Raw genomic sequence first — 14,112 nt, forward strand, 5'->3', positions numbered from 1 at the left:
GGTGCCTGCTGTGAACACGTACTGTAAAAAACTGCAATATGCATGAGGCCTACTTGCCATAGGGATGTGTGTACTATGGTGGTGGTGGGGAGGTTCGTAAAAGACAGAATCAGTGGAAAGACTTGGAGACCGAACATGGAAACAACTGGAAAACCCATATGTGGAAAGCCACGAATGGATACAGTGATCCGTGCAATTTTCTAGTATCTGTTTATACTGTATAAAGTGAAGTCTACTAGTATTGGGTTAGGGTAATGTCATGGCCAGCCAGTTAGCCCAATCCATTTATTCAGCAAATCACTCCACGGTCGTCGGTCGTCCACCCCAGCCTGTCACTGAATCAGTCAACTACATGCAACTAGCTACTCATCCACACAACGAGACATTGGTTAGTTGGATAGGCTAATGCTACATTCCATTGAAGTTGAAACTCGGAAAAATACGGCCTCCTACTTGGAAAAAGTGCAATGGAAAAGACCTTTTTAAGTAGTTATTTCGGGCAAAATCTGTCTTGCCTGGGTTTACTGAGATAAACAGACATGATATCATTATAATATTCATACATTTTATAATCATTATAATAGAATGTTTTACTGTCAAAGGCTCAATACGAAGAGGCGTCCATGTTTTCCCAAACAGCATTGGATACATTTAGCTCAGAAATAGGAACTGCTAACTCTGACTTTAAGTAGAATGCAGCATAGGGGCTGTGTCAACAGAAAGTACTTTTTGAGCTGCCAGTGCCTTTCTGCCATGCTTCTATAGTATGGTAAAGTCATGCTAGGAGCGCTCCACTTTCCAGTGCCGCAGCGCAGCTCGTGTTGTGCTCTCTGCAGCTAGTGTTTTGTTTGGTGGAGCATCCCAGGCTCAAGTAGAAACTAGTTCAACAGGGAGAGGAGCACCGCTTACCGTTATGTTATCCATTAGCTGTTTCAGTGAGGCTATTTGAATTAATAACACAAATCATGTGATAATCAAGCAACAACAAGCTCTCCGTCAGCTCTGGGCATTCAAATTTCTTATGTCCCAACTCCCAAGCACTACATGAAAAAATAAACGCTTTCTGTGGACTCAGCCCTTTAGTTAAGTCAGCCTTCCAGCCAGCTAGCCACTAGCCAGTCATCATTAGTTTGCCACCCAGCAAATCAGGCCAATCCGGCCAGAAAGGCTTAGGCCACTCAATTGGCCCAGCTGGCCCACTTGCCATTTAGCCAGTCCTGCCACTCAGTCTGTCAGACTGTGTGGTGTTGTTGTCACCAACGCTGGCACCAATGTCTATGACTCATCTGGTCTGTCTGCAGACTCAAGACCCGCTTTTCTCTCCTCCTCCTCCTCCTCCTCCTCTTGTATCTCGTGTTTTTCCTTGTGTCGACTTGCTCCCATCACCACTTTGTTTTGGGTTGGATTTGTTCATTTCTGCAGCATTCTCTCTCTGTCCCTCTCTCCCCCTCTCCCACTCCCCATCGTCTCCATTTTCCACCAGGCCGAAGGCGTAGCACAGACTATGTTTTAGCGCCTGTCTGTCTGTCCTTGTGTATGTGTGTGTGTCTGTCCATCTGTGAGCAGCTAATCTCCGGCACTGTTGGACAGATCGACTTGAAACTGTGCACACACACTCCCTGGAGGCCAGAGCAGAACCATTGGCCTGTTATGGCGCCACCAGGAGGTCGATTTTTGCGAAAAGAGATGTTATATTACTCCTACAGATTTTGTCCAAACATCATGCAAATCGCTACACATTGTCTCTATAGTCATGTGATCAATACCGATCTGTCGGATTTGTCATACTCCATCCTGATTGGCCAAGATTGTCTTCCAAAGTTTGCAGGATTGGCCCGTTTTTGAATAAAATGCCTCAAATCATGAACACAGCATCCGATTGCTGTGAAACTTTGCACACACAGTACGACTAGGCCAAGGAAGAAATCCCCTTCATTTTTCAAATCGGCCTCATGGTGGCACTATAACAGACCGATTCACGTTTTGGCCTATAGCTCTTGAACAGTAGGCCATACAATAAAAATTACTTTGGCCTTGGCTCATTACGAAACTCTCTAAATACGCCACGCCCATTTCCACCTGACAAGTTTTCCGCCATGTTACGTTTTCTTTGCAAAACTGTTTTTTGCTACTACTACTACCGATTGTGTCCAAACCTCACTCAAATTGGTACACATTATCTCTGTAGTCATGTGATCAAGATGTATCTGTCAGATATTTCAGATTCGATACATGCTTTCAAATCGGCCAGTAATAGAGCCACCACCATGAGACTTCTTTTTGCAAAACACATTCTTTGTTACTACTACAGATTTTGTCCAAACCTTACGCAAATCGGTATACATTATCTCTGTACTGTAGTCATGTGATCAAAACGTGTCACATTTCTCATATTCCATTCTGATTGGTTTCTAAAGTTTATGGGGGTGGCTGTTTTGCACAAAATGCCACATGAATGCGGCGCCCTATTGCTGGGAAACTTTACGGACGCACTTTACCACTAAGCCAAGGAAGAGCCTCCATCCCAAAATCTTCAAATCAAGTGGCTATGAACAAAATTTGCGGGCCCTGGGTAGGCAACCCGGCCTGGCGGAGACCTGTGCTCAGAGGAGCACAGTTTTCTAAACTCCTGTGAGTCTACTAAGTTAGCGTTAAATTATTTGATTCCAAACCAGATTAAAAAAGTATATGTTTTAGCCTGCCTGATTTCGACATCTGAATCGAATCTAGTTCTGCAGTTGAGTACAGTGATAAGAAATGTACGTGTTCTGTTTGGCATAAATTGATCTAATATAGTATCGGGATAAAAGTTGTAACTGAATAGCGCTACAGGTACAGTAGGCCTAGATTTTTCAAATGCACTTAAAAACTTGTTGAAGTGAACTAATGGACCAGAAGGTGAAATACCATGGTTTTCCCCATAGTGTTTTGTAAATAAAAAGACTTACCGGTGAGACACAGGCCTGCATCAGGGTATATATAGATGAGTCTGTGACTGTGACTTCACTTTTCATTGTATTTCTCCCTCTTTCTATTTACCCCCAACTCTCTCTCTATCTCCACCCTTTGTCTGTGTGTTCTCTTTCCTTCTCTCTATTTTGCTTCTTTCATTGTATTTTCCACTTTCCAGGGAAATCAAAGAAAGTGATTGACATTTTTTGGTTTCTGTGTGTGTGTGTGTGTGTGTGTGTGTGTGCGTGTGCGTGCATTCCTGGGCCTATCCAGCCTCGGCTACCACTATCTCTGATCTATAGCACTATTGCATGTACGCACGAACACACACACTCGGACACTGTCACACACACACAGTCGCACACACACACTCGGTGAGAGAAGCCAGCAATTCATGCCCATTTCATATATAATTTGTTTTGCAGGCCACCCTCCCTGCAGTTCAATGTAAATATGGCACACAGCAAGGCAGACTATTTATAGAACACAGACCCAGTGTCCTGTTGAAAGCTGGCATTCTACAAATATATACTTTTCAGGAATCAAGAGGCTAAAAACATACAGTCCAACGGTCGACCAATGTATTGGAAGGGCAGTATTATCTGAATTGCTGTGTATTTTGGCCGTTAAGCAGGAGGCAGTATAAGCGCTTCGTGTCAGTTTGAAGTTATGAAGTGTCATTACATGGTTTGCTCAGCGGAGTGCTGGACACACCTTCAGACTCCACTGATGATACAATATCCCCCAGGGTCTGTATCAATCATGTTCAAATTGAGATCTGGCCTCATCATGCTACTGTTTACTGTGACTGGGATGCTGTGAATCAACTTTCAGTAATTCTTTCACCTGAATCACAATTGCTATCCATATTTGAGGGATCCATGCAAAAATGGCTGGTTTTCATATGAATTATTTTTCATGGAGGAATAAACATTTTTTTGGTGTCGTTCGGGATAAAAACAAATGTCCTGCAGACTCTCATAGTGTTTGTATTTTACAACTTAACTCATGCCTGGTGTGTACATTTGGCTGAATCATAATTTTGGGACATATTAATGAAAGCCACAAGCTGATCTTCAAATCAATTGAACTGATGGGTCAGTTTTGTCTTGCCATTATTCTGCTTCTGACTCTTATTTCTCTTTCTTCCTCTCTCCATGCAGGCACGTAATGTTAATACAGGAGAGCTGGCTGCCATCAAAGTCATCAAACTGGAACCTGGTGAGTTCCGTCTCTCGCTCTCTCTTTCCACCCCTCTCCTCTGCCAATGTTGACTAATAAATAGCAGTATATGCTGTGTACCAAACATGTAAGCTCTATCAGTCTACCATCAAAATACTAAATCATGTGTGGTATGTGTAACAGGTGAGGACTTTGCGGTGGTCCAGCAGGAGATCATAATGATGAAAGACTGTAAACACTCCAACATAGTCGCCTACTTTGGGAGTTATCTCCGGTAAGACAGACTGTGTACTGTGTGTGTGTGTGCATGTTATTGTGCTGTTGGTTACCTATGGTAGTGTGATGGGGGGAAAAGGTGCATATTTCACCTCCTTTTGTGTGTGTGCATTGTGTTTTCGGTGCAGTGGGAGTGTGAAAATGTTTTTTTTTTCAAAGGAGATATTAGCACATCCAACTATCTCAGATGTAGGTCAACTGTAAAGTATAACTTCAGTCTTGACAAAGGTAGTCCCGCCCACAGTTCTTACTCAGCATCACAATTTATTGATCATACTATACTAATGTTTCAATCCCACTGTCTGGGACTAAACACAGTGGTATTTTAAAACTTTTAAAAAAAACTTAAAATCTTGATGCTCAGTGTGGGACACACAATCCTGTGGGAGTGTCTCAATAATTGACCATGACATCTGATTTGTCACATTATAGTCCACACACAAAAAAAGAAAAGAAAAACGGGAACAAGTCAGACACCACAATACATACTTATTACTTACTGTATGTCTTTATAAGAATATTTACAGAAATTCCATATCTAATGAATGAAAGATCGGCTTTCACTAGTCATTCAAAGTTGTGCAATCTTATGAAATGCTTGTATCTTGACTGCCCCATAAAGCAGTCTACACAGTATAATCCAGTATAATGTGTTCATTTCTCTCTGAGAGTGCACAAAATGGAACCAAATGGACCCTTAACTTCAAGAATTTGTTTCTGTACACTCAGAGTTAAATTAGCACTGAGGATTTTACTGTGTATTTGATCCCAAAGTCGCAAACATAGGAAGAGTAGTGTGTGGGCTCTTCCTTTCACAAGACGGAAGTGTTAGAAAGAATAAAATAGTGATTGTGTGCATTTGTAGAAGACACTAAAGGTCTTTTACACATTGGGGCCAAAGTGACGAATATGATTTGAGGTGAAAGATCTACCTCATTGCAAATGAAACTTCTCCAAATTTATCGGCATGTATTATTCACATTGTGTGGATGCCACAAACGGTTAAAAAATATGTATTTTCGGATTAATTCATTGCATGAAAAACAACGTCCGGTGTGTGAGGACCTTTTTAATTAAAGGAAATATGGTGAACAGTGTGCATGCATGCTACAGTACTGACAATGTTGTGTGTGTGTGTGTGTGTGTTTTGTGTGTGTTAGGAGGGACAAGTTATGGATCAGTATGGAATACTGTGGAGGAGGCTCACTGCAGGACATCTATCACGGTATGACACCCATCTCCAAACACAATCATAGTCTGTCTAACATAACAAAATGACCTGTTGGTTTTAAATTCCTGCTCTTTTATCTCTTCTCCTCAGTAACTGGACCGCTGTCAGAGTCTCAGATAGCCTATATGTCACGTGAGACCCTACAGGTAACGTGTAGCGTATTTGTGTGCGTTTTATATCTGTGACGATTTGTCCAGTGAAACAGTGAAAACAGGAAGGCTAGCTATTTTAACCACTTAAACCCTGTAGACCAGTAGTTCCCAAACAGTGGGTTGGGACCCATATGTGGGTGGCGGACCAATTTGTATGGGTCGCAAGGAAAAAATACGCCTTTTATTTTTGTCTACTGCTACTTTGATTATTATTTCAAAAGATTTTCACGAAAAGAAAAAAACTGATTTTCTTTTTTCAAAAGCATTCCACTACAAAATAAATTGTTTAAATCAATTACTTAGAGGGGAAAAGATATTAAGAAATAGTGAAAATAGCTGATCTACAAGCTCACATGTCTCATCAAGACGTGTTGTGAGCTGCTATTTTCACTACTTCTTAGTATTTTTCCCCCTCTAATTAATTGATTTGAAAAAAATGGGGAATTTTTTTTATTGAAATAATAATAATTAAGGTAGTAGTAAACAAAAAGTTTGGGTCCTGGGGAGACATCAAATTTCTCTTTTGGGTCTCAACCTAAAAAGTTTGGGAACCACTGCTTTCTCCGTCTACATTTTAGACTCTATACCAAATCACTTTGCCACAAATAGCCTATCTACAAGCTCCCAACGCAACGTGCTGGGAGCTTGTAGATTTGGCTATTTTTGGCCAATGTTCCCCCCAGAATATAAATGCTGGGGTTAAATTGGAGTGAGAAAATGGGTCAATACCAGCGGCTGAAGCAATTGTTTCACAATTCTAACAATTTAAGCTAGATGTTTAGAATACAACAGACCCTCCAAATACAGAATGGTTAACTGCTACAGTTTACTAGCATTATTCTGGTCTCTGGTGTACATAATTTGTAAATATTTCTTTACTGTTTGTTATTCAATGTAAATCACTGACCTCATGGAGAGTTATATATATTCAATATAAATATACGTGTTTACGTGAACATTACCTATATCGTGTCTATGTCTCTCGTTTAATTGTGTTTTATAGGGCCTGTACTATCTACACAACAAAGGCAAAATGCACAGAGACATCAAGGTGAGCCTGGAATTAAGCCTTTCTATAAACTAAAAAAATGCAGTCGAAGTTTATAGAATTTATGAAAAGTGTCTTTGTTAATATTTATTTTGCTATTAATTTAAGAGTAGTTTAAGCGCTTTTTGATGAGGATTTGTTCTGTGTTTGTGTGTTTTATCTTTTAGGGAGCCAACATTCTCCTAACAGACAACGGCTATATTAAACTAGGTGAGTGTAACACATGCATTGAAAAACGCAGAGTGCTCATTTAACTATGAGATTGGAAAAATTGGCCAAGGTCAATTTTACACCCTCATTGTTAAATGAACACACTGTATTTCACTGGGTAGAGCCACGTTAAGTATGACTTCTTCAAATGACCTAATTTACTCACTTGCTGCTTTCTCCTCTTCTGTCTTTCCATTTCTCACTTTCTACAACCTCTCCTTTACTTTCTCTTTCATTCCTTTGCTCTCTCTCATATCTCTACTCTCTCCTGCATTCCTTTTATCATTTCCTCTCTATTCTTATTTTCTAACCGTTTCTTCCTCTTTCATTCCATCTACATCCTCCTTCCTTTCTCACTTCGTCACTCATTCTCCCTTTCTCAATGTATTATTTTCTCTCTCTCTTTCTCTCTCTAGCTGACTTTGGTGTATCAGCTCAGATCACAGCAACTCTAGCCAAGAGGAAGTCTTTCATTGGAACTCCATACTGGTGAGTGGTGTCTATCAGAGCTGAGGACTCGATGGACTTGGACTCAAGGCGATACAAGACAAGTCAAATTTTGAGAGACGAGATAGACGGTAGCAAAAATCTGAACAAATAGTTTTACACATGAATAAAGAAAACATTCATCACAGCTGAGTAAAAGGTCAATTAAAAACATTGATCCTTTCATTTTGTATTTATAAAACGTGTAGCAAGATTTTGCTACGTTTTTTAGGTTTTCTACGGTTTTTAGGACAGAAAACATAAAGGTGTCTTTTGGATTGAAAAAATATATATAATTCTTCAGACTTTTATTCCCGGCAGAAAACGCCAAAATATTTTCGAGTTGAAAAATATTTTTGGTTTTAGGTGAGCGCTTCAAGCAGAAAAAAATGCCACTCATGAGCAAAATGCAAAATAAATGCTCAGCTCAACGCCACGCTGCTGGTGTTTCCAAAAACGCGGTGCTCCCGTAAACAATTAAAAACATGCTGCGCTCTGGAAAAACATCCTCGGCGGACACAGGCCCTTAAACTGTATCATTAAAGGCTCGTCTCTCTCTATACTGCACTCTTTCTCACTGCCTGTCTCTTTCTCTCTACCCTACATCTGAATCGCTATCTCTCTGTTTCCTCTCACTTACCTCTGTCCACATCTCTGCCACTTCTTTCTCCCTCCATCCTCTCTCTCTCATGTAGGATGGCTCCAGAGGTAGCAGCAGTAGAGAGGAAGGGAGGTTACAACCAGCTGTGTGATATATGGGCTGTGGGCATCACCGCTATAGAGCTAGCAGAGCTACAGCCCCCAATGTTTGACCTCCATCCCATGAGGTGTGTGTGTGTGTGTGTGTGTGTGTGTGTGTGTGTGTGTGTGTGTGTGTGTGTGTGTGTGTGTGTGTGTGTGTGTGTGTGTGTGTGTGTGTGTGTGTGTGTGTGTGTGTGTGTGTGTGTGTGAAGCTCTGTTAATATCTCTAGACGTTGATGTTGAGATTTAACCCCGTCTATGTCCATCTCCCAGGGCTTTGTTCTTGATGACAAAGAGTAATTTCCAGCCTCCCAAGTTGAAAGACAAAGTCAAGTGGTAAGACCCAGGCTAGCGGCTGTGTTTCAACGCTGCACAATTAATGGATCTGCATATCAATCCACAATCACTTGAACGTTAACTCGCACCTTTTCTTCTCTCTTTGTTGTTTTTGTCCTTTGGACCCACCCTGCCTTTTTTCTCTCTCACTCATTCTCTCACTTTCTATCTCTCTTACTATCTTTTATGTGTCTACATCCGTCTCTATCCCCCCTGCGTTTTACAGGACCAATAATTTCCACCATTTTGTCAAACTGTCTCTCACCAAAAACCCAAAGAAGAGGCCCACAGCAGAAAAACTCCTACAGGTGAATGCCAAAACAAACTTCTGATACTGCTACATGTTCAGGAGCCACTAGACACTTCTTAAATGGCCAAATAAAACTAAAACTACTGTATATTAAATGTCTGTGAAATGTAATATGGTTGTGCATTCATTCTGGAGAAAGAAATCAACACATTCTTGCAGTGGGTTCGCACTGGACACGGAAGTGCTGCAAATTACTGCAAAGTGAAATTCCATGAGCGAACAGGAGCCTGGATGTTCACAACAGAAGCTTAATAACATGTTTGTTTTATCCAGCTTTGATGGATTTTTAATGATTTGCTGCACAGCATAAAACAAATTAAAATAATAGAACAGACGTTAAAGCCACAGGATTCTTGACAAATTAACAGATCTCTCAGTGAGGTGAACCTACTTAACAGATGGGAAAATATTGTGATAAGCATGACATACAATGAAAACTGCCTCGTAGCTATTTGCAACGCTTCCGCGTCCAGTGTGAACCTGCCATTAAGCATCCTCCACTGGGGCCTCCACAACTTGTATTACTCAAAGTTAAACCCCCACTGATTGGCTGTCCGTCCTGTCCGTCTTCCACAGCATCCGTTTGTCTCTCAGCCGCTCAGCAGGACTCTGGCCATAGAGCTGCTAGACAAAGCCAGCAACCCCGACCACAGCACCTTCAACGACTTTGATGACGATGATCCTGAACCTGAGGTAATGTCTTGCCTCTGACAAAAGCTGTAGCTTTTAACTGCTTGGACCCTAGCATCCACATTCTGGGGAGAACATTTGCTGAAAATGAGCTTGTAGATGGGCTATTTGCCATTAAGAGATTTGGTGTAGAGGGGGAAAAGAGAGGTCCAAGTACAGACCTGATCCTGGTCAAGTTTACTAATCCTCTGTGTCCTCTAGTCCTGCTGGTTTTCTATCCTACCAGGTCTATCTATGCATTTGATGCATTACCTTGTGTTTTCCTTGCTTACTGTAAATCGCTCTGGATTAAGAGCATCTGCTAAATGCCTAAATTGTATCTACAGTAGTCCCTGCTCAGACAGCTTTAATAACAAAGGACACCAGATAAATAGAACTTTCTCCACTCTCACTTAATCAATATCACACAAGATGGAGTGTTGTTGTACAGTGCAGTATATCAGCATAGCTGTTATCTGTAAAAAGACAAATATAGTTCCTTCAGGTTCAGGACTCTATCACCAAAAAAAATGCCAACTTAAGCAATGTACTGTATAGTACTGACTAGCTAGCTTGCAAGCAAGCTGATAGCTAGTTACAGTAACAAATACCAGTGTTGTTATACACTATACTTTAACAGGCCTCATGGAATGCCTCTTGCCCAATAGAATTAGTTGACTGGAAGTAACAGTTTTTCAGTATATAGGCTACTGGTTTGAATTTCTTTTTTTTTATTAGATTACAATGATTATTTCACATTGTTGCTTTTCCTCATTCTTTGCCTCTACCTTTTTAATTATTCTCCCTTCCCTCGATCTCTTCTTTCTCTCCTTCTCTTTATTACACCACATGCTTTTTCTCCTTGTACCTCCCTCCTCCTCCTACTCCACATACTCCTCATTAAGTCGCCCTCCACTTCCTCCTGTTCCCCTGCTCTTCTCTTCTTTCTCATTCACTTTCCTACTGTTTTACTTCTTCCCCTCCTCCTCCTCCTCCTCCAATCTCCTCTCCTCCTCCTTAGTTCAAGTACAGGGGTAATTTCTTACCCATAAGCCCCGGCGCTCGGCGTGCGCCCCGTTTTGCGGCTCGTAGGAAGGTACCAGTGTGGCCTGTAGTGTCTGCAGTGATGACCTTCTAATATGGACAGGATGCGTGTGTGTGTGCTATTCCGAAGCCAGCTGTATGCAAATCATGGGTGGAAGTGACGTGCGCCTGCTTACAGAAGTTGTAGCCATTCTGTAACTAGCTTGCCCACTAACGACATTTCCAAACAGATGATAACCTATTCCGGCCACCACGGCTTGCCAACTCGGAGAGCGCGCTTGTCGACACGCGAGGCCAGCGGCTGCTTAGCGTGGACAAGCGCGGTCTGCCTGCGCGCCTACGTTGTTGACTTGCGTACGGTTGGTTTCGAAATAGCCTACACACAGACAGGATGAGCTAATATTGACTAGGGCAGTCAGCCACAGAACATGTCCATTCACAGAACATGAATGGATAGATCATTTAATTTGAAATCAACATTGTTCAGTAGTTATTTGTCTGCTGCACTGGAAGATGGAAGCCATAAATTGTTTTCTGGTTGGAGTCATGGTGTGGTGCAGGGTACTCTGAGAACTAATGGGTTTCAATGGCGAAGATGTCATTACGTTAACATTCCCATGGCAGTTGTGATGAATACTCGAGAATTTCTGAGTCTCATGCACTGTGCTCATTTCCATTGGAGTTCCATGGCTGCCATCTTGCCTGCACTGAAAACATAAATGAGTACCCCCAGACTCCAGTGAGACTATCCAGTTCAGTTCTGTGACAAGGAAGGAGCACATCAGAATCCTGAGTGGTAATCGAACTCTTTCATTTTCTGCCTCTCTGTGTTAAATTATCACTTCAGTATTTTCCTGTGAAGGGTCATAAAATGGCTGCCTCCCGTTTTTTTGTGGCTACCCTTCCTAGAGTGCAGAAAACACCAACAATCGTTGTGCAGTTGGTGATGCACTCTACACTTGAATACCTGAATGTTAATTTAACTCTGAGAGGAAAATGAAAAAATTGTACATTGTAGAAATGAAACCAAATGGTTCCATTTGTACAGCTCAGGATTTGACTGTGTTGAAAGGCAAATGAGACATTGTGCTCTGCTACCATATTTATGCACATGGTTCATTACAGTGACTAACCCAGACCTGTGGAAGATGAGGATGAACTTGGTTGAGGCTTGAAGTGATGCTTTGGTTTGTTTGGTCTGTCCAGACCGTTTGAAAAAGCAATGTGTGGATTTGACCTCTTTTATTTCTTTTACCTAAACTGATCAAAATGTGTCTCTGTACTGTCCCTTCACACGCAGCGGACCTGTTCTTAAGCTGTTCTTAAAGACAAGTGTGGATTTGACAAGCTTTATGCATTTAATTTATGGTATGAATGTGTCCTGTGTGCAGTCCTTCTACATGCATGGTTTGAGGCCTGTGTGTGTGTTTGTGTGTGTGTGTGTGTGTGTGTGTGTGTGTGTGTGTGTTTTCCTTTTTTTAAGCATTGTTACCGAATCATGGAAACAAAATGAAAATCATGTAAAAGATAAAAAGTCAAGGAGGCTTTTTAAAAACCTTTATATTTCCAGGTAGAGTGTGCCATAAGATACTTTAAGGTAGTGCAACAGACAACTTCAGATATTTACTTAAAAGTCCATATCTAGACAACAATATCTGTTGCTTTAATATATATATATATATATATATATATATATATATATATATATATATATATATATATATATATATATATATATATATATATTATCATATTGAAATGAGAAAAGTTCTCCATAACGCCAAAACAAAAAACAACATATGTCTTGGTATGAAGAATCATGACATCACGAGTGGAGGAACTTGCTAGTTGTACATACAGTAGTTTGACTGTACTTAGTGTAATATTGGCCTATAAATATACATTGTAAATGTGTCTCATTCAAAACCAGCTATAATTGCAATGCTCTGGAAGCCTCTCTACTGTTAACTGTGTAATTAAATGTATATTGATGTTATAAGTATCCTTGTTTTTGTGTACATGGAACTTGGGTGAGTTTACCAGAGTGGACTTCTTCCACTCCTGGCATCACAAAACATGGCAGGTTGGATTTAGCGGTTCAGACAATGATTTCCAAAATATATGAAAATTGTATAACACATTTATTGTTTTTGAGAATGCCAAATTATAACATACAGTAGGTACACTTTTTCCACATTATTTGAATTTACAGCATTTAAAGTTATCTGTTGCCCAGTCTTTAGGGGTTTCCCTTTTAGGGAAATGTTTTGGCTCATGGCGTCTCGGCCAGACCTGCTAGATTTCTGCCAGGGACATTGAGGTGTTGTTATTGTGTCTTGGCTGCATTGTGTTGCCATGGTTCGGTTGCCTGGTGACTGTGAGTGTGGACATTCAAAAAAAACTATATACTGTATATTTTGCTGTGTCATCAAAATAGCACAAACAGGAAATACTCCTACAGGTTGTTCTCCTCTTACTGTCCCATTGAAAACGACTGTGATCCAATGATAATTCTTTGAACAGTTTTATATGATTTTATGCCTTTTCGTACTGCTGCTGTCCTAACTGTTGGTTTGTGTGTTCGTGTTCTCTCCTGTCAGTCTCCTGTATCTGTTCCTCATCGCATTCGTTCGACCAGCAGAAGCACCAGAGAAGGAAAGACGCTGTCAGAGATCAACTGTAAGTTACATTGTGTGTGTGTGTGTGTGTGTGTGTGTGTGTGTGTGTGTGTGTGTGTGTGTGTGTGTGTGTGTGTGTGTGTGTGTGTGTGTGTGTGTGTGTGTGTGTGTGTGTGTGTGAAAAAGAGAGGGAGGAAGGCAGAGAAACTGTATAATAAAAATATCCTTACTTCAAGCTAGAATCTCTCTGTCAAACAAGTACAAATGATCTGGTTATCTGTTTTCTTTTCCTTTGTGCATATCGCCCATTCTATTCCCCCTCTTTATCTTTCACTTCTCTCCCCCCTCACGTTGCTATATCTTCCCCCCTCTCATTTCCCTTCCCCATGTCTCTCTCTCCCTCACAGTTGGTCAGGTGAAGTTTGATCCTCCATTGAGGAAAGAGACAGAACCTCACCATGAACCGGTAAGATATTATTATCAGACGTGATGTCTTTGTGTGCGAGTGCATGTGTATGTGTGTTTACATAAATGCACTATATCTAGTTTGAGAGTTTGGAGTGTGCACAATCTCATTTTGAAGAGATGTGAGGCCTTGGTCGTGTGTGTGTGTGTGCATGTGATTCCCACTGCACCAGTACCACTAGATTTGATCCTCACTCAATCACAAGCTAATCTATGTTGTCTATCAATCTGTGCTGAAACACCTAAACCCATTCACACGATTCACCGTGGTGGGATCATAAGAAGGCTTCTTGGAAACAGAAAAATTCCCTTTTTCCAAATGATGTCCGTTCTGACACGACAGAATAGATTTCAGGTTTTCTTTGGAGGCACTTCATGACTGACTACATGAA

At 41.0% G+C, this 14,112-nt stretch overlaps 1 protein-coding gene across 15 annotated transcripts in view; it reads left to right on the forward strand.

Moving 5' to 3' along the window:
• The window catches only part of LOC308100998 (mitogen-activated protein kinase kinase kinase kinase 3-like), a 55,597-nt gene that overhangs the window by 12,930 nt on the left and 28,555 nt on the right, over positions 1 to 14,112 (forward strand). For all 15 annotated transcript variants that reach the window (XM_080450245.1, XM_080450255.1, XM_080450252.1 and 12 more), the window contains exons 2-14: positions 4,116 to 4,173; positions 4,318 to 4,408; positions 5,571 to 5,635; positions 5,732 to 5,787; positions 6,797 to 6,844; positions 7,009 to 7,051; positions 7,468 to 7,540; positions 8,233 to 8,364; positions 8,552 to 8,614; positions 8,841 to 8,922; positions 9,501 to 9,617; positions 13,238 to 13,316; positions 13,663 to 13,721. In XM_080450245.1, the coding sequence (XP_080306371.1) occupies positions 4,116 to 4,173; positions 4,318 to 4,408; positions 5,571 to 5,635; positions 5,732 to 5,787; positions 6,797 to 6,844; positions 7,009 to 7,051; positions 7,468 to 7,540; positions 8,233 to 8,364; positions 8,552 to 8,614; positions 8,841 to 8,922; positions 9,501 to 9,617; positions 13,238 to 13,316; positions 13,663 to 13,721 (966 nt within the window). The remainder of the gene's footprint in view (positions 1 to 4,115; positions 4,174 to 4,317; positions 4,409 to 5,570; positions 5,636 to 5,731; positions 5,788 to 6,796; positions 6,845 to 7,008; positions 7,052 to 7,467; positions 7,541 to 8,232; positions 8,365 to 8,551; positions 8,615 to 8,840; positions 8,923 to 9,500; positions 9,618 to 13,237; positions 13,317 to 13,662; positions 13,722 to 14,112) is intronic.

Source organism: Gymnoscopelus braueri (genome assembly GCF_963280865.1).
Source record: "Gymnoscopelus braueri genome assembly, chromosome: 14".
Lineage (NCBI taxonomy): Eukaryota > Metazoa > Chordata > Actinopteri > Myctophiformes > Myctophidae > Gymnoscopelus > Gymnoscopelus braueri.